General features: G+C 42.8%; 1 protein-coding gene across 1 annotated transcript in view; it reads left to right on the forward strand.

Moving 5' to 3' along the window:
* Nucleotides 1-18,339, forward strand: part of LOC106820863 (monoacylglycerol lipase ABHD12-like) — a 35,288-nt gene that overhangs the window by 3,898 nt on the left and 13,051 nt on the right. The window contains exons 2-11 of the mRNA XM_014825457.1: nucleotides 3,927-4,048; nucleotides 4,850-4,955; nucleotides 5,801-5,917; nucleotides 6,602-6,678; nucleotides 7,251-7,380; nucleotides 9,121-9,158; nucleotides 9,596-9,675; nucleotides 9,971-10,053; nucleotides 10,292-10,370; nucleotides 10,717-10,844. Of these exons, the coding sequence (XP_014680943.1) occupies nucleotides 4,045-4,048; nucleotides 4,850-4,955; nucleotides 5,801-5,917; nucleotides 6,602-6,678; nucleotides 7,251-7,380; nucleotides 9,121-9,158; nucleotides 9,596-9,675; nucleotides 9,971-10,053; nucleotides 10,292-10,370; nucleotides 10,717-10,844 (842 nt within the window). The 5' untranslated portion in view covers nucleotides 3,927-4,044. The remainder of the gene's footprint in view (nucleotides 1-3,926; nucleotides 4,049-4,849; nucleotides 4,956-5,800; nucleotides 5,918-6,601; nucleotides 6,679-7,250; nucleotides 7,381-9,120; nucleotides 9,159-9,595; nucleotides 9,676-9,970; nucleotides 10,054-10,291; nucleotides 10,371-10,716; nucleotides 10,845-18,339) is intronic.

Raw genomic sequence — 18,339 nt, forward strand, 5'->3', positions numbered from 1 at the left:
CCTGTCTGCGGCCACATTAGACCGAATAAATTCTGCTCCATATAACCGTTTTTATATTTTGGTGAGGCGTTATAGACCCAATGATAACCCTCACCAAAATATAAAAAAGGTTATTATGTGACAGGAATTATTCGGTCTACCGCGCCCGTAGGCTATTACAGGGTCTATGCCCGCCGGGTACTGCCGGAACGTACCCTTGGTACAGGGCTCGAATTAAGCGACGAGAAGGGCAAGGCAATTTTTTTAGGCATGTGACGAAAATCGCTTGAATTTTTCTCTAAAATAAGCAAAAGGCACAAGGGCAACTCTCAATATTTGAGAAGCGGCACCAAGGCACTTGTAAAATAAAGGAAAAACTCATAACAAATTAGTTACATCAACATCATCTTGCTTTTTTAATGTACAAAACATTTAATATGCCCCCATGTTAAGCTTTACACCGTAAACACCGCGAACCCCCCCCTGTTTTTAAACCCACCTCTGCTAGATGGAAGTTACACTAACAAGAAATCTTTACAATGGCCCGGATATCAGGAGTGCGAATAATTATCCGATTGCTGTTATTATTCCCTCCTGGCGACTATCGGTTTTTAGCCCTCATCATTGCAACTACGGCACGCACAGCGCACGTGTTTATGGTTGATTTGACTAAAACGGAAACTAGGGCAGTAGATTAAAGGGCAACCGACGGGCAATTACACAAAAGGGGAGGCAGCAGTGACTGCCGTCGCTTCGGGTTGGATTTTCAGGGCGGGCCCCAGTACAGGCAATTGCATAGGTGGCACCGACGGCAATTGCTTCGGTGCCGTCGCGTTATTCAGAGCCTGCTTGGTAACTAATCTAGATATGGTGAGCGGTTAAGCGTTAGAGGTTAGGGATGTGTAGGCGTAGGCGACTGTGCCTGTGGTAAGGCGTAGTGGGAGTAAAGCGGCAGTACGAGTCCGTCATATTTAATATTTAGATAGTACCAGCAAGAGCATATAAAGTCACAGATTGATTTTATGCATCATGGATAGATATAATTAATGTAACCCAGAGGATAGGGGGTATCTAATCCTCTTGGGTTTTGGCGTTACATTATTGATATCTAATGCTCTGGCTACCAGGGATACGTTTCCGGTAGTACCCTGGGGGGACACTAGACCCTCCCTAGCCACAAATAGCTTCTACTCTAGTACTATAAGCCCGCTTTCATTTAACTGCCGCAAGGCGGTCGGACATGCACTGTTCTGTACGGGGTGGCGCGATGCAGGACAGGGGCGTCAATTTTGATTTAACAAAACTCAATTTCTGTCTCACAAAAACTCAAATTTTGTGAACACAAACTCAATTCTGTCATCCCAATGTACCACAAAAACTCAATTTTGTAAACACAACTTCAATTCTTGTTCAATTCGCGTTCGACACAAAAAACTCAATTTTGTGAACACAAACTCACATTCGTGTCATATCCTGCTTCCACAAACTCAATTCTGCTCGAACCGGTTGCCACAACTCAATTTGTGTTAAACACAAACTCAATTCTGTCGAACCGGTTCCACAAAACTCGATTTTGCTTGCCCAAAATATGGCACACGCATGTAAGAAGGGCTACCATTGTTCAGAAGACCAATGTACCCTTGTACATGCGTGTGCCATATTTTGGGCCAACAAATTGAGTTTTGTTGGACTCGGCTCGATCAGAATTGAGTTCTTGTGGAACCGGTTCACAGAATTGAGTTTTGTGTTTACAAATTGAGTTTTTGTGTTGTACAGAAAAATGAGTTTTAGTTGAACAGTTTGACAGAATTGAGTTTCCCTGTGTTCACAAAATTGGGTTTGATGGGACAGGCATTACAGATTGAGTTTTGTGGCTTCACAAAAACTCAGTTTGCTCAAGTTTGCTATAGGTTACAAAAATGCCGTCCTGCATGGCGCCCCGTACTTGGCGCCGTTCAATAATAAAATGATGCGTTGAGTAGCCTCACTGTCAGTACTAGACCTAGGCAGTATTCGATAGGTTTGATTTTACTTAATAACTTCACTTCAATACCGTCCAATACACCGCTGCAACACACATTCCTATAGCGCGCACGCCATTGTGCACAAATACACAGTAGGATAGAGAAGGTAAGAAAGCATCCGCACAGAAATTCCAGAACGCTCGAATCTTTTCGCAACATTACAGCAAAAATATACAACAAATTGCCACGAATCTGTGTGTAGCTGAATGGTCACTTGTTCGAAATATCTGTCTTGCAACTTGGTACCACATACTTTACCCAGAATTATATGAGAGATCCTGCTCGAATTTGCCGCGAATTTCCCACGGAGCCGTTTCTTAAATGGGAGCAATACATGAGTAATGGTGGCGCATTGCATTCTGGGAGGTGTTGCATCCGCCTGCCCAACTCCAAGACGAGCCACGCCGGCGCTGTCAAGGCGAAGTGACATCACACGGGCGACTACTGTGATTAGTAGGGATCTAATAGCGCGGTTATGGATTTTCGGATTTTTGTTCCCATTTACAAAATGGCTCCGTGGGAAATTCGCGGCAAATTCGAACAGGATTTCTTATATAATTCTGCGTAAAGTATGTGGTACCAAGTTGCACTTGCCTTCTGAACGACACTGCGCGAGCGAGCGCGCGCAAACTCCAAAGGCTGTTCTCGCAGCGCGCGAGTTGTTTACAAGATGGCGACGGGGAATCTGGCGAATGGGAATCTAACATTTCTGACTTCAATTTGCAATCTATTTCAACTTCATTTCATTTTTTATTCATTCATTTACTTCTAAATTCAATTCGTATCAATTTCGTCTGCTAATTTGTTTAACAGTACTTGTTCGAAGACATTAAAATCTCACGATTAAAATATGCTGAGTAACCCTCCATGGGGGCCGCTATCTTGGATAAAGCCAGCGCACAGCGAGCGCTCGTGTGTCGTTTAAAGCGATTATTGCGAGAATTTTCCAGTGTTTTCCCCACTTTCATGATACCTACTGTTATTGCTCGAGTAACAGCAATTGTCTAGAATAACAATAAAATGTCTTAGAACCTTCGAACCACCGAAAACTGCCAGTTTCGAACTTATCGTTTTTGTAAACATTCGTTTTCTGTCATCTTGAACTAACAGGAAGTATGCATTAGCTTGTGGCGCCACCGCTTATCTGCCATACCCACAGTGAAGGCACGCACTTGTTTTCAATTCATCACCGACACAAATACAAGATTACCAATTCTGCCATTAGGCATTGTCGCAACATGATAAAATGCATTGCTGTTACGATGTGTTCATATCCAATTTTCTATGCTATAACTGCAGAAAATCGTAGTATTTTTAATGTTGGTGTAATCAGTGATATTTTCGCCGTCAGGTGAGACTATATTCAGCTATATTTAGTTTTTCTGAGCAAAAATCTCGCAATAGTCAGTTTAAGAGGCGCTGCGTTCGTGCATCGAGCGTTCGCATTGAGCTCACGCTCTGTTGAACACGCCTCTGGTATGCTGAAACTACGGGCGCATTCGCATTAACTTCCGTTATAAACAACCATGCTTCTAAATAACGCTGCAGCATACACTATCAGTACGTGTAATTTCGATAAGATTTTCAGTAAATTTGACTCTTATACTTGGTATGTTTCATTGTGAATATTAAATATGATACTAGATGTCGAAAGTGACAAAAAATCGATCTACTTTCGCTTTCTTTCTTTGCAATTTGCAATGGTTTAATGATGTTTTATTTAATGAAAGTGGAGTGCTGTAAATTATTGATAGGTCCAACGGACTTTCTGCTTGGAAATTGCGAAGGTCCGAGCATGAAATCGGCAGGTCCCACACTTTGGACTTGCCCTATTTTCAGCCCTTGCTTATGAAGTTGGGAGCTGTGTATAGCCACACACATTGTGTATACTCCAATTGCTGCTCACATACATCCAATTTTCAGGTCATGGTTTTGGCATGTTAGTAAGACCATCGTAGCCGTCTTCGCTGCTACATACGTTGGAATTCCTGTTTTAATCACCATCTTCCCGAAGCTAATCCAACATGCTGTCTTCCTGAACATGGGTGTGTATTTTATATCTGTCTATTATAGTTCATGTGAAAATGTGGAGGAGTAAAATATTTATGATGCTTTAACCTGATTACATTATAGACAGCTCACTTACTAAATGAATTGTTATCTGATTGCTCATGTCACTATGTGAAGCATAGACTGCAATAAATAGTGTTTCTGGTCCTGCAAGAAATAAGAAAATATCAGTGCAAGTAATACATGTAAACCAGTGTTTCCCCTGGCCAAAAAGGTCTGTGAGGTGGTAATTTTGTTGGTGTGTTTGTGCGTTTCGAGGTCCTAGCAAAGCGAGCACCATATGTGCTCGCCCAGCTAGGGAGGTCCGGAGGCGTGCCCCCTGGAAATTCTTTGAAAAAATGGTGGAATTTGGTGCATTCTAAGCTATTCTGAACACATTGTATGAGATTTTCGTCAGCGAGGCAGTGTTTTGGACAAATTTCTGTGTGGCGGCTAAGAATTTGAGCGAGGTGGCCCGCCTCGCTCATGTCAATGCAGGGGAAACACTGTAAACTATATATATTGAAGACATGTTATACACATTGTGTCAGGAGTAAGATAACATGAAGAGTGTATATTAATAGAACCTGTTATTATACACTCCTGATAACATTATATCATCTTGTTGGCAGTATTTCGTTTCTTTTACATCTGCTGGTGCGATACTTACAGTTCATCACCTCTCTGTTGCTGCATTTCTTTCTACCATACTGAAATTTTTTCTTGTAAAAATAGAGGAGTTATATCATTGTGTATGTTTAAATCAGTGAAGTCATTGCAAAACTCTGTGATTGCAGTTGCATGGCCACCATTCATAGACCTTAGCATGCCAGAGTTACATGGGTTGCCAGCAGCTTGTGCCTTCTACTTAGAAAGTGAGCCAGGTGTCACCCTAGGAGTATGGTAAGTAATTATAACTTCCTTCCAAAACTAAATGGTGGCTGTCACTATTTGCAGTGGATACAATATTTATCATTTATTTATTTAGTGGACTGTGCTTGATAGCTCTTGAAATAGAAGCTAACCAACTGAGTGCCATCTAGCCACAGGTTTCTGAAATCTACTTTCTTAGATGGTTTCACTCTGTAACTCCATTGAACATGTTGAATGGAAATTTTAAGTGTCCTCTGTGCTCTTGTACTCTTGTAATTCGCCTATTGAGGCTTCTCGACATATATTCATCAAGATCATAACTTCCAATCGATAGAAATCTCAAGAGTGTTTTATAGACACGTGTCTGTATTGTGGAGGGTTTCAATGTATAGTCAACCTTGTACTAATATTCACCTATTTAGGACAGATACCTGTTTATAGAGCATAATTTTGTCATTTTCTTGAGTGACAGTTATTGCGTGAATCCACCTTTATAGAATTTATGAACACCACAAGAATACTTTTGTCATTACCTCCGCCAGGGGCTTGGCGGGGGTTATGTTTTCACCGGCGTGTGTTTGAGTGTTGGTTTGTGGGTTTGTTAACATGAACGTTTCAGTTCACTTCCGCTAGGTGCGCTGGCTGTAGACTTACAAATTTACATTGAGAGAATTCAGCTGCCTTGACAGAGGTCTGTGCTCTCCGAGTGCTCTAGTTTCCATTGATTCAATGCTATATATATAGGTGTGACTGTAACTACCACTCAAGAAAAATACCAAAAATTTTCTTTATAGACAGGTCGCGATTCTATACAGGTGACCGCTAACACAGGTTCAATTGTACAATCAATTTACTCCAGTTATACATATATTTAGGCATATTTTACCCAAGAATCTGGCCAAAGAGTCTAAACCTTCTGAGGACTACTGTGAACTTTTACTGGGCGATAGTCAACCTGTGATTCTCTACTTACATGGCAATGCTGGTACAAGGTAAAAGCAAGTGTCATTAATAGCGTGAATCGATAAGCAATCATTGCATTATACTAGAGTTTTAAATGGACCGGTAACATTCGTGTCTACTGTCTATACACAGACAATACTCTCCCCTACCTATTATTTTATATGGACATTGTTTTTTCACGTTTACTGACACTAGGTGGAGCCACGTGACGGTCTGCACACATTTTCCTGCATGACTGCCCACTCATAGCCGCTATCACATTGTCTCATTTATATCTCATTTATCGTTCATTTATCTTTCTCTCTATCTATCTATCTATCTTTTCCCCTCTCTCTCTCTGGCTCTCCCTGATTCTCTATCGCTACTTCTATCTATTCCTTTCTATCTCCTTCGCCATCCTCCCCCATCTTTCCCTATCTCCCCCGCCTTTCTCTCTCTCTCTCTCTCTCTCTCTCTTCTCTCTCTCTCTCTCTCTCTCTCTCTCTTCGCCCGCTCTCTCTCTCTCTCTCTCTCTCTCTCTCTCCATGTCTACGTCCGCTCCCGCCCTCTCTCTCTCGCGCGCGCTCTTTCTCTCCCCCTCTCTCCGTGTGAGAGACTCTTTCTCTCTGTATCCATTCGCTCTCTCCCCCCCTCTCTCTCTCTCGCTCTCTCTTTTTCGCTTTCTCGCTTTTTCGCATTCACGTGAGTTCATGTATATTTCTTTGTACTTTCAGAGCAGGCTACCATAGAGTACAAATCTATAAGATGCTCTCCGATCTCAATTTCCATGTCATCGCTCTTGACTATAGAGGTCAGCACCTGATAATAAAAAAATCATCATCATGCTACATAGATCTAAAAGTCAAACTTTATTGACTTATTATAAAGAATCATTATTATGATCATTACCTCCTCCAAGGAGGTTATGTTTTAGCCCCTGTTAGTTTGTTTGTTGGGTTGTTTGTCTGTAAACAGGATATCTCAAAAAGTTACGGACGAATTTTCATGAATTTTTTTGGACGGGTTGGTCTTGGGCCAGCAATCAATCGATTAGATTTTGGTGGTGATCTGGATCCAGGATTTGTTTTGTGGGGAAGACTTGGGACGCATTCAAAATTCATATTAAAAAAATCCTGGATCTTTTTTTTCAAGTTTCTGAAAATGTCATCAAACTCTATATTGGGTGTACCAGCAAGATGGGGGACTGTTACGCTGTGGCAGAGGTTTGCTATCTCTGATTGCTCTTGTTATTATTATTAAACTTTATTGGAAATACACAGTGTGGCCTACTACTATGTAAATAAGGATGTGTAACTATAGTTATATTTGGTGCAAATATTTTAAATGAAGAAAGTATAGTATAATGCAATAATTTTATTCCAGGGTTTGGTGATTCAACTGGTTCACCTACCGAAAAGGGCATTAGTGACGATGCCATGTACATCTACCGCTGGTTAGAAGAAAGAGCGGATGAAAGCAAGATAATTATTTGGGGCCATTCACTTGGAACTGGGTATACTGTTCACATAGCTTAGATTTTCCCAGAGGTATAAGCCAGGCATTTGAGGGCACCTTAAATATGATAAGCAACAAGTGCACGAAATTTGTCTGATTGTTAGGGTATTCAGTGATAATTCTATCTGAGATGCATTCGAACTGCTGAGTGAAGTGCCTCCCTAGAATTAAGCGTGAGGGTTGTGAAGGTTATCTATGTAACTATGACAGAATTGAAATGCTGGCAACACAGAAAGTGCCATTTTCGTACGAGACATTATAGTATATCAACAGTAGAGTCATTTACATTTGAATGGCTGTGCATTGTAGGATGTGCTGGAAGTTACAAAAAGCATGTTTTCCATTGATATTTTTGCTAGTAGCTCTCAGGTTTCTTGCGGAAGACACAATAGCAACGGTTCAGTTGTTGCATTATTCACCTACATGCAACCTGTGGTCAGAACCTGAATGTCTTTAGAGTGAGTTGATGCTCCTTTGCTTGACCTTCACAGGCCTGACACCATGGCTACAGCACAACATGGCTTATACAATAGGATACAATAATATAGGATTATACAATAGGATGCACTATTAACCTCGTTCCATTCTCACTTGCCCTCATAATTAACTAATTACAGTTGGAAACTAGAGAAGCAATTGACTGTAAATCACAGCTAGTGTAGAGAATAATCTCAAATTGTTATCATGTACTCACTGCACGACTGCGTAATTCATGTGTAAGGTAAATGCTACACGTGGTTCTCTGCCAAGCCATTATTACTCACGAAGGCCATAATATTTCACAGCACTGCAAGATCGGTTCAGCAGGTTGTAAGACTATATTTCGTTCTAAGACCGGGCCCCGGTATCGGCTGGTGTCAGGTCAGGGGCTGTAACGTTTAATGTATAAGTAAGGGAGCGCGACGAAATTACATAGTGTGACATGCAAAGGGCCGATGCTTCTTTTGTCGTGGTGTATCCCTGGCATTGACACGCATAATAAACGACGCATAGGTGATGAGTTCGCACACAAGATTGTACTGCTGTCAAGGTTGGCAGGCTAGTCAGGGTGAGTAAGGAGGGTATTTATATGATCCGTCCTTCCCGCACATGCAAGGCTGTCACACTCGCCTGCACCGATGTAACCCATTGTAGGCGCAGGCAGGCAGTTGCGCTTGTCGCTGCTCTGTCATCGCCGTTTGTCCTCATGTGGGACAGGTGTGACTATGTTAGTGTGTCACCAGTACAGGACTGTTACGTCCATTGAGCACTCTGTGGCCTAATAACTTTGCAAGTTACTCTGTTTGTAAGAATGATGATGTAACGTTTTCGCTTGAAAACTTTTCGCTTCAATGGATTGGGTTGCATTGATTGTGTACACACACAAACAAGTATGTGAAACAATAGACAAATGGATAGGCCGATAGACTGACAAACAGACTGAAACAAAAAGACGGCTGGATGGACATATATTGATGTATTGCTGGAATACAAACAAATGATTACAAGAGCAGGACAATTAGGTGTTGAATGAATCAGTATTTATGTGGGGAATACTAATTATCTGATTAGCTGAACTGTTTTAACAGAAAATATTTCTTTAATATCTACACTAGCACACTGCACTAAACTCTGAATTATAAAAAAATAAATATATATATCCAATGCTTGGTTGCTGAAATTTTCCAGTTTAGTTAATAATGGATATTTGATGAAAATTCAGTAAGTGTGATTGTAAGTGTCTTTCTCTCTGTTTCAGAGTTGCTACACAGCTCACTAAGCAAATTTGTGATTCAGGTAGGTGTTCTCTATGTTGATCATGATGTAACATGAAGACACATATAGGTGACATATAGGTGACATATAGGTGACATATAGGTGCTTTACCACCTCTATAGTTATCTTCATATTGCAAGTCTTATATATAACAACTTATATTGCAACAACTATATAAATGTGATATTTACCATTGAGCCTTTGTCATGTGAAATTAGTTGTTGGTTTACAGGTCGTGAAACATTTTTTAACTTTCTCTCTCTCTCTCTCTCTCTATATATATATATATCCGTTATTGCATCTCTTCCCGCTTTCTCTCTATCTCTTTCTCTGTCATTCTCTCCCCTACCCCTCTCTCTCTTTCCTTGTATCAGCCCTGTGTCCGTAATAAAACACTCGGGTAAGCATTCTGTGTAAACTGACAGACAGACATCACTCACGTGTGCTCTATTTTACAGGAGGGTGCCCTGCACGACTGGTTCTTGAGGCTCCAATAACAAGCATAATGGAAGTTGCCAGTGAGCATCCACTTTCCATGGTGAGTTCCTAGCATTTGTCGTCTCGAGTCGAGACAGCCTTAATACTGTTGAATGAAATTATGATTAAGGCAATGTTAGATAGTAATGTTAGAATAGGCTCAAGATGTGAATAGGTGTGATTGATTCATACAGTTAAAGTTATCATTTACTCTAAATTATCTTCAAAGTCACATCTGTGAATATGCCACATGTTGATCTGAAATTGTATCAATAGAAACAATTGTCTTTATATTGCTTAAATGTTTATATTCATTTGCAATGCCTTCTATAGTATGTTGCAACTGTTTGTTACAGCCGTATAAGTATTTACCGTTCTTCACACCCATATTTCTGGATGCCATCGCAAAGCATGGAGCATCGTTTAATAACACCGAAAAGTATGTGATCCTAATAACATTTTTATTTAATTCCTTAAGTAGCTTACAATGTTAAACTATCATTACACATTTTAGTAGATATTCAATTATCAATTTTTTAAATTAAGATTGAAAACTTGCTACATGGATGTTGCAATCTGCTGCTGTGATGTCTGCTAAACATGTGTTACGCCATGATTGGCACTTTTTCGGTGTCGTCTAGAAATGCTTTGTAATTGTAAATGTGTGTGTGTTTTAGTATTGCCAGTGTTCGGTGCCCCACAATAATCCTTCATGCCAAAGATGACCCCATTGTGCCATTCAAGTTTGGAGAAAAGGTAATAAATAAATACGATATTATAATTTTATCGCATACACTCAAGCCTGTATAATAGTCACTGAAGCGAAATGCCAAAAGCGTCCTTTATAGCCAGGTATGATTACATATTTCAGTGATCGATGAACGATCTTACATTGCTGTCTCAGGATTACAAACGTAACAAATACGTTATAACGAAGTCATTTTATAAACAAAACTGTTACTTTTTGATGTGTTACGCTGTTTTGCAACTGACAATAATACTTTTTAAGCATGTACAAATGTTGCACTTGGCAAATTTGTCGGCATATTGCCATGAGTCATATTGTCGTTCCGATGTGCTTCTAACGCTTTTGTTCGAACAGCTATTTCAGGCTGCAGAAAAGAGCCGACATTCTGAGTCAGAGCCAGTGCACTTTGTTGCGTTTGAAGATGGTAGAGGTTACTACCACAAGCACCTTCATCTTGCACCGGAACTACCTGCTATCATAGAGTAAGCACAGTGAACATGCTATATAACACCATGGAATCTAATCTGTAATCAGTATTGGGTATGCAATTTCCATTTTCTAGGTCACGGCAAGTGTTGTTTTTGGTTCAAACCCATCTTAGACGATCCACAAAATGCTAAGTTTCTTTTCTAAATAGGTGTCCTTTCTGTAGAGGTGACTGATAATGCATGTTAGACTCTGTATCTTTTGGGCCACAATTTAAAAATTCTTTGTTTGTCCTCACCCGACCCAGGCTGAAAAGTTTGGGTAAGTAGGTATAGGCTTTTTTGAGGAGGTTCTTTTTACAAATTCAGCATGGTGGCTATACATGCTCGGGTGTGCTTGTGTGGGGATACCTTTTATGTTGAATGTTTGTTTTGCTTGGTACATATAATGTACGTATTGCCTACAGATTTATATAATGTACAGTGATACAATTTGTAAAAAAAAAAGAATGGGAAAGATCAATAAAAGATTTTGAGTCGGCCGGGTTTGGCGGACAACCCCGATATAGATAGTACAAACAATATTTTTATTATGGCCCTGATCATGCATAATCTGCTGTCTGCAGACGCGAACAGCTTGTTTGTTGGCTAGCCACTGCCGACTGCCGCTACTATCATGCAGCCTCGAATGCAAACATCCACCGAAAATTTAATCAATGCCAACCCTCTGCTGCTGCGTGCCACATCTTCCCTGATGAATCATCGTTCAATACGTTTAGGAGTAGCCCAATTCGACGTAATAATGGAATCATTGAACTTGATGTTCTGCAATATATTCAAGGCTGGATGGCATTGACCAGCTGATCCTGCCTGCAAATCGTGTAAGCGCGTTGCTTAGGGTTGTTTTCCTTCTGCAGTAATTGCTGAACGAGTTAAAGCGAATATGAGTTCTCTCGACTCATTAGAGCCACCTGCCACCGAATCCTTCACTCGTGACGAGTGTGCATTATAGAAGGCTTAATCGTAGGCGAACACACAGGAAAATACCGATTAATGTCATGTGTACCACAGTCGAACAGTGCAGCATAATGGAAGAACACTGCGTAATCATTGTGTTCACTTCGATTGCAGTATGTTGTCTCCTTGCGATTGCCATACTTAATACTAGTCAAGATAATAGCTTGCATACACAGCATGACTGCAGAGTGGCGTGCAGCACATGCCAGCCGCTCCACATCTTTGCTTATAGGCAAAATGCAAAGGGTTCTGCCGTAGAATTCCGACAGGACGTACTGCAGTCCGGGTGCGTCAGCCTACTTCTGAGGCGAGAGAATAATCTCTCTAGTGGACCAGGGCCTGCCACACATATCTGATATGAGCGTGAAATTATCGGCGCGGTTGCCCTTTCTTCTGACAGCGGCACCTTATGTAATAAGCATTCAACTGTCTTGACCTGACTTCCTCGACAATTACCGGTGCCTTTGTTGAGTTTAACGCCCGCCCTCGTCCCTAGACACCTGTCAGCGCGCGCGAGAGAGATATAGAGAGAGAGATGGGGGAGAGAGAGAGAGAGATGAGAGAGAGAGAGAGAAGGATGACGTAGAGAGAAGAGTTAGAGAGAGAGCAGAAGACCGAGACAAGAAGTGTGAGATAGAGAGGAGAAGAAGAGAAGATGAGAGAGAGGAGCAGAGAGTAGCAGATGAGAGATGAGATGTTGACTTTGGGAGGCGACTGAGATGATTGCAGCTATACGCAGAGAAGACGATGCTTAGATGCAGATGAGAGAAGGAGTCGAGAAGACGAGATGATGAGAGAAAGCTAGTGAGAGAGGACACGAAATGACGGTTTAGGGAAGGAGAGGCATTTTGATGAGAGCAGACTTGTACGAGATTGAGAGACGTGATTGAGCCGAGATGATGGTTCAACACAGAGAGAGAGACACCTTGTTTAGAGGAGAGGGAGAGTGACGACCGACGATATGAGATGAATTTGATTAGCTGAAGCAGAGAAGAACCGAAAGAAATTGACTGAGAGAAGACGAGAGGAGGAGAGAGGAGAAAGCAGGAGAGCAGAGAGACGAGAAGAGAATTGAATGGACGGGGAGGGGAGTCAAACGAAGAAGAAGGAGGAGCAGATGGTAGATTGAGAAAGCCGATTTGAGTAGAGTTGAGAGTGAGTAGACGCATAGATGGAGGGGCGCACGACGACCGCAGAGCAGAAAAAGGGTAAGAGAGAAGAGAAAGGAAGACAACAAGAAGAAGACTGAGTAGAGAGAGGAGAGAGCGGATGAGAGAAAAGAGAACGAAAGAGGAAGAGATATCGACGGCCAGAGGCCGCGAGACGAGAGATTGAAGAGTCACCGCGATTGCGCGAGAGCAGAGATGCACGAGAGCACGAGTACGAGCACCCACGAGTAGATTGATGAGATGTAGAGATGAGATGATGTAGATAGTAGATGTTTCGAGACGCAGAGAGAGACGAGAGACCTGAGAGAAAGATTCGAGAAGAATGAGATGAAAGAGAAGAGATTGAGATGAGCGGAGATGAGAGAGAGAGAAGAGCAGAGAGAGAGATAGAGAGCGAGTTTTCAGAGAGAGGAGAGAGACAGAGAAGAGAGAGGCAGAGACCGATGAGGCTTTGAGTAACGCAAGTATGATATGTTAGAGAGAGACGCCAGCAGGGAGAGAGAGGAGAAGCCCCAGAGTTTTGTTAGTTGGAGAGTTGTTGAGAAGAGAGACGCTGAGCCTGTAATACATGTAGCGTTATTAGAAACAAGGAGACTCGCGGGGTGTGGGCCAGATGTTTATCACAACGACGCAAGAGATGATGAGGTGGGATAGTATAGCATCCATGCTGATAAATTAGAAGCAATAATATATGCTCACTATACTGAGTGAGTAGTCGCGTAACTGCGTAGCTATTGCGGATGCATTTTAAACTTGTGCTAGGGGACATATGCGCTCTATGCTTTATAACTGATGTTTGTCTTGCTCAAATCGGCACCACCCTCTCCGCCCCTAGCCACCGAAAATGCCACCGTTATACGTTTCACCTCGCTCCCTGGCCAAGCCGATTGGGTGATGTTTCGAGCTCTGAGTATGTCGCGTAATTAGAGCTTGTGTGTATACTATTTACTGTTGGCTGTTGTTCGTATTGGCACGATAGCGAGAGAGATATTGTCAAGGGTGTTTTGACTCTGGGGTGGAGTGGCAAGAAAGGGCTAAAGTGTAGCCATTATGCTGTTTGAGATTGTTTGCAGTATATATAGGCAATAGTTTCACAGATCCTGAAAGAATCAATGTTTAAGTTCGTGCTTACCGCCCACCACCTCGTTGCATAATAGGCCAGCAATTTTCTCTAGTGTGGTTATTTAAGCATATGAAGGGGGCAATGCTGGCCTGACGGAAAGAAGTGCTTGCGGCAGCTAGTCACGCAAATTTTCGTTGAATCTATTCTAATAGAGTTCCAGTTCTATGCAGCTCGCCTTTTTTATGAGTCCCTGCGGATTCGTGATCAAGTTGAATTATTCGGTCATTTCCGGTAAAATATGTGCCAGCCCGAAATCTCTTTTTGAAATTCCCACTAGCGGTTTATTGCTATGCTGACTATTCCCCTCCTTTTCTGGGCTAAGCGAAGGCGGGTTTTGCGTTAAATAAACGGGTTATCGTTGAAGCGAGCTCGGTTGACCGATTATTATGGAAGCGTCAAAATGTGTCGTGCAGTTCAGGAATGTCTGATAAGAGAGCTAGTCGTGAAGGAAGAAGCAGAGCGTTGAGGTGGGTGGGCCCGCACCAAAATTCTTTATGTGAGCAATACAGTTGTATTCGATGGAGCTGATTCCATTGTGGAACCACCTTTATCTATTTCATGCGAAATATTTTTTGCTAAAATCTAGAAAAAAACCAGGCCCCCAGCTAGAAAAGGATGAAATAGAAGAATAACAAGAACATGCAATAAGGAGGGGAGGCCTGCATTCACGAAAGTGGGATATCCTGACCATGGGGAACCCTCTGTGTATCGCCTCTGTCGCAACTTGGAAGATGAGCGAAATCTGGATTAGCGGTTGCGTTTAAAGATTTTACCTTGCAGAATGCGAATGATGTAAACTCCATATAAGGATTATTCGGAAGGTGTAATGCTCTGGCTGCTGATGCACGGTGGTAAGCTGCAAGTAGGGCAGGCGGTGAATGTGATTCACTGACACGGATACAGACTGATTGTATTTAGGGCTCTATAGAGCTGCAGCGCACGGCTGCCTCTATGCAGTAACCCTGGCTGTTGTTCACTCGTGTGTGGAACAGATGTGGCTGGCTGTCATGCTTGCAGGGAAAGATTGAATGGGTTTTGCGCGCGATTGGAGTGTATCTTGATTGTAGACATGTTTGCTAGCTCCGAAACAAAGAGAGTCACGTGAGTAATTATTTTAAAAGTGCCTAAGTTATCCTCTATCAACTCGACACACCTGCCGACGTCACCACGCGCAGCGATGTAACGAAAAAGACTGTGTCTCTCTACGTGTACGGCTAGGTATCGTGTTACGAGGAATAATCCAGTCCTATTGTTGTAATTCGAAAAAAATAGGAGTGAATTTATATAATTAGATCTTATTATTCATCCGGAAAGGAAACTACAAGCCGCGGTCGCTTTGATGCACATTGAACAACGTAGAAACGACAGAAAACACGTTACATCAAAAGATTATGGATGGCGAACGTAGGAGTTTATAAGCTTTGGAAACTATATGTCTGAAGTGTCTGTGTGAGTTCGCGCGCTCTTCAGCGAGTTAACCGGAACCGTGGCTGAGGTCTTTCTTTGCAAGCACCCGCTATGAGTGTGTCATCGAGGTGTTCGAATTAGTAAAACGCATCATCGGGGCTCTGCGCGTCCGCGAGCAAATGTTCATCCACAGTCATCCATAAAAATTGCATTCACACAAAGGCTCGCCCGAGGTATAAACGGCCGCGCAGACAAATCGCCGACGTAAAAGGTTCGTTTAGATGGATTTAACGGAGGATTGAAACCGTACAGAATGCAGTCTCGTTGTTTCATTCGTTTGTGCCTCGGGTGTGGATTTATCTTCGACATGGGAAGCGCTGGAATTGGAGGGGGGGGGGATTCGTTGTATTGCTATTATCATGCGTATTTCTAATTGGCCTATTCGAGGTGATTACGCTGCGTGGTGCGATGATCAGGACTCCGTAGTTTCCCCTTGAATGAAACATAAAATACAGGCACATCCTATCGCGTGATTCTTTCCAGCGTGTAATTCCTGATTCGCCTTATCGCTAATTCACGACAGCGCCTCGCCAGTGCAGAATTTAGTTATTTGCGTTTGAGATGACTAATTCAGCGTCGGGCTGGGGCAAGCTTCATCAGCGAACATACAGTTGTATCCCGTGCGCTGGCGGAAAGCACAATGTGGTGACAGAATTATAATGCGATACTGTCATCGAAGTTGTGCCAGTCGGGTGCCAGCTCTTGGCCTGGCTGCAAACGCCGTGTGAATGCACGCTATAACAAGGTTGTCTATACACACACTCGCGCTCTTTCTTTTATCTCACTCACTTTCTTTCATCCCCCCCGCCCCCCCCCCCCCCCTCTCTCTCTGTCTCGCTCTCTCTCTCCTCTCTCTTCTCTCTCTCTCTCTCTCTTCTTCTCTGCATCTCTCTCTTCTCCTCTCCTCTCTCTCTCCTCTCTCTCTGCTCTCTCTCTCTCTCTCTCTCTTCTCTCCTATCTCTCTCTCTCTTACTCTTCTTCTCTCTCTCGCTCTCTTCTCTCTCTCATCTCTCTCTCTCTTCGTCTCTCTCTCTCTCTCTTCCCTCTCTTCTCAATCTCTCTCTCTCTCTGCTTACTCTCGCCCTGCTCTCACTCACTCGCTCCGCCACCTTCTGTTTCTCTCTGTTTGTGATGTGAGTGTGGACGACTATCAGACATAGTGTATAGGTTGCCTGCCGCGACTGTTTGGTAAACCTGGCGTTCATGTGTTTGTCTCATGCTCATTACATTGCTGTTGTAAAAATAGACGAGTTATATGTGTGGGTCGCCTGGCTTTGCTGCGTGTCGTGCGTAGTGTGTATGTGTGTGTGCATGCGTGACGTGTGTGTGCATGCGTGCGGTGTGCTTTCTATAACAGGTGCTTTTATATATGGTAGCTACGCATAAACTTTACTGAGTGCCAAGTGTCTTATATAAAACACGTGTCCGTTCTATAGAGGTGGCGCTATCGCCAGCGTTTTGACTGTATGTGATGCCTTTTTTAGGCAATGCGAGTTTTAGATTCTCTATACAACTACCCTTATATAGGGTTTAAGCTCTAGAACTAGCCTTCGCTCTTTGCCAGATGGCCTGTGGCCCGCGTGCGCCTGTGGCAGAGCGAAGGGCTATAGTTTCTTAGAATCTTTATGTATGGATGGTTGGTCACTATTCGCCCCCTTTCTGTCGCCGTAGGCAGCGGCGAGTTGATACATTACTCATCTGATATAGTTACATTCCAAGCTGATATTAATTTGTTCTCTGTGAGACCCACATGAGTTCAGAAATGTATTTAAAACATATAGTATTTTCATCATACAGGCTTTTGGGGAGGTATACGGGCAACCTGCTGCGAGTTTGCTTACGTAAGCATTAGAGTCGCATTATGTATGGTCGTTATTATGTGCATATGTATGGTCGATATATTAATGTACTCTTGATATTGTATTTGTGTACAAGTGGAAGAAAGGAAGTGGTCGTAGAATTAGGTAAGATTTGGTGGTGTGTCCACCATTGCAGCCATGTATTTTGCTTTTCTCGCGCTCTCATCGTCTCTCTATCTCTCTCTCTTCTTCTTTCTTCTCCCCCCCTTTCTCTCATCTCTCATCTCTCTCTCTCGCTCTCTCGTTCCCACTTGCTTTCCTTCTTTCTCGCTCATGCGCGTGTATAGTTCGCCGGTTTGTCATTGTATTTGTTCATCTGCTCCTTTCGTAGAATAAGTGATAAATAGAGCGTTTCGCGGTAAGTTTCAGCTAGGTGTTATGTGTGAGGAGGCTGTGACAGTGTCAGCTGTTCGTGCTGTCACCCTCAGTTCATGCGGGCCGTGTGTGCGTAGTCTCATAGTCACATCAATACATACGTTCATTTATTCAGGCGGGGATAGAAGTAAAGGAATATCGAAACTTTTATGTTTGTACAAGATTATTTAAAGAGAGCTGATCTTGGACGCGCGCGTGCGTGCGTGTGTGAGAGAGATAAGGGTGAAGTCGGAAGGAACGAGAAAGAGAGAGAGACAAATAAGGGCGAGGGCGGTAGGAGAAAGAGAACAAAGTCAAACAACGGAGAGGTGGGAGGCGAGCAAGAGAGAGGAGTGTGTGTAGAGGAGGAGTGAAAGAGAGAAAGAGAGAGCGAAAGAGCGAAAGAGGAGAAATTAGCGATCACAATGAATGTAGAAGCTTGTCTAGAATATTTCCTCCGGAGGTACAGTGAGGATTACGTTTTTGAGGGGGCCCTGGGGGATCCGTTCTCCCGTTTGGGTTGAGTTCGCCGTTCGTGTCGCGACTATGAGCCAATTGGAACC

The sequence above is a fragment of the Priapulus caudatus genome, unplaced genomic scaffold, assembly GCF_000485595.1.
Source record: "Priapulus caudatus unplaced genomic scaffold, Priapulus_caudatus-5.0.1 Scaffold50, whole genome shotgun sequence".
Classification (NCBI taxonomy): Eukaryota; Metazoa; Priapulida; class Priapulimorpha; order Priapulimorphida; family Priapulidae; genus Priapulus; species Priapulus caudatus.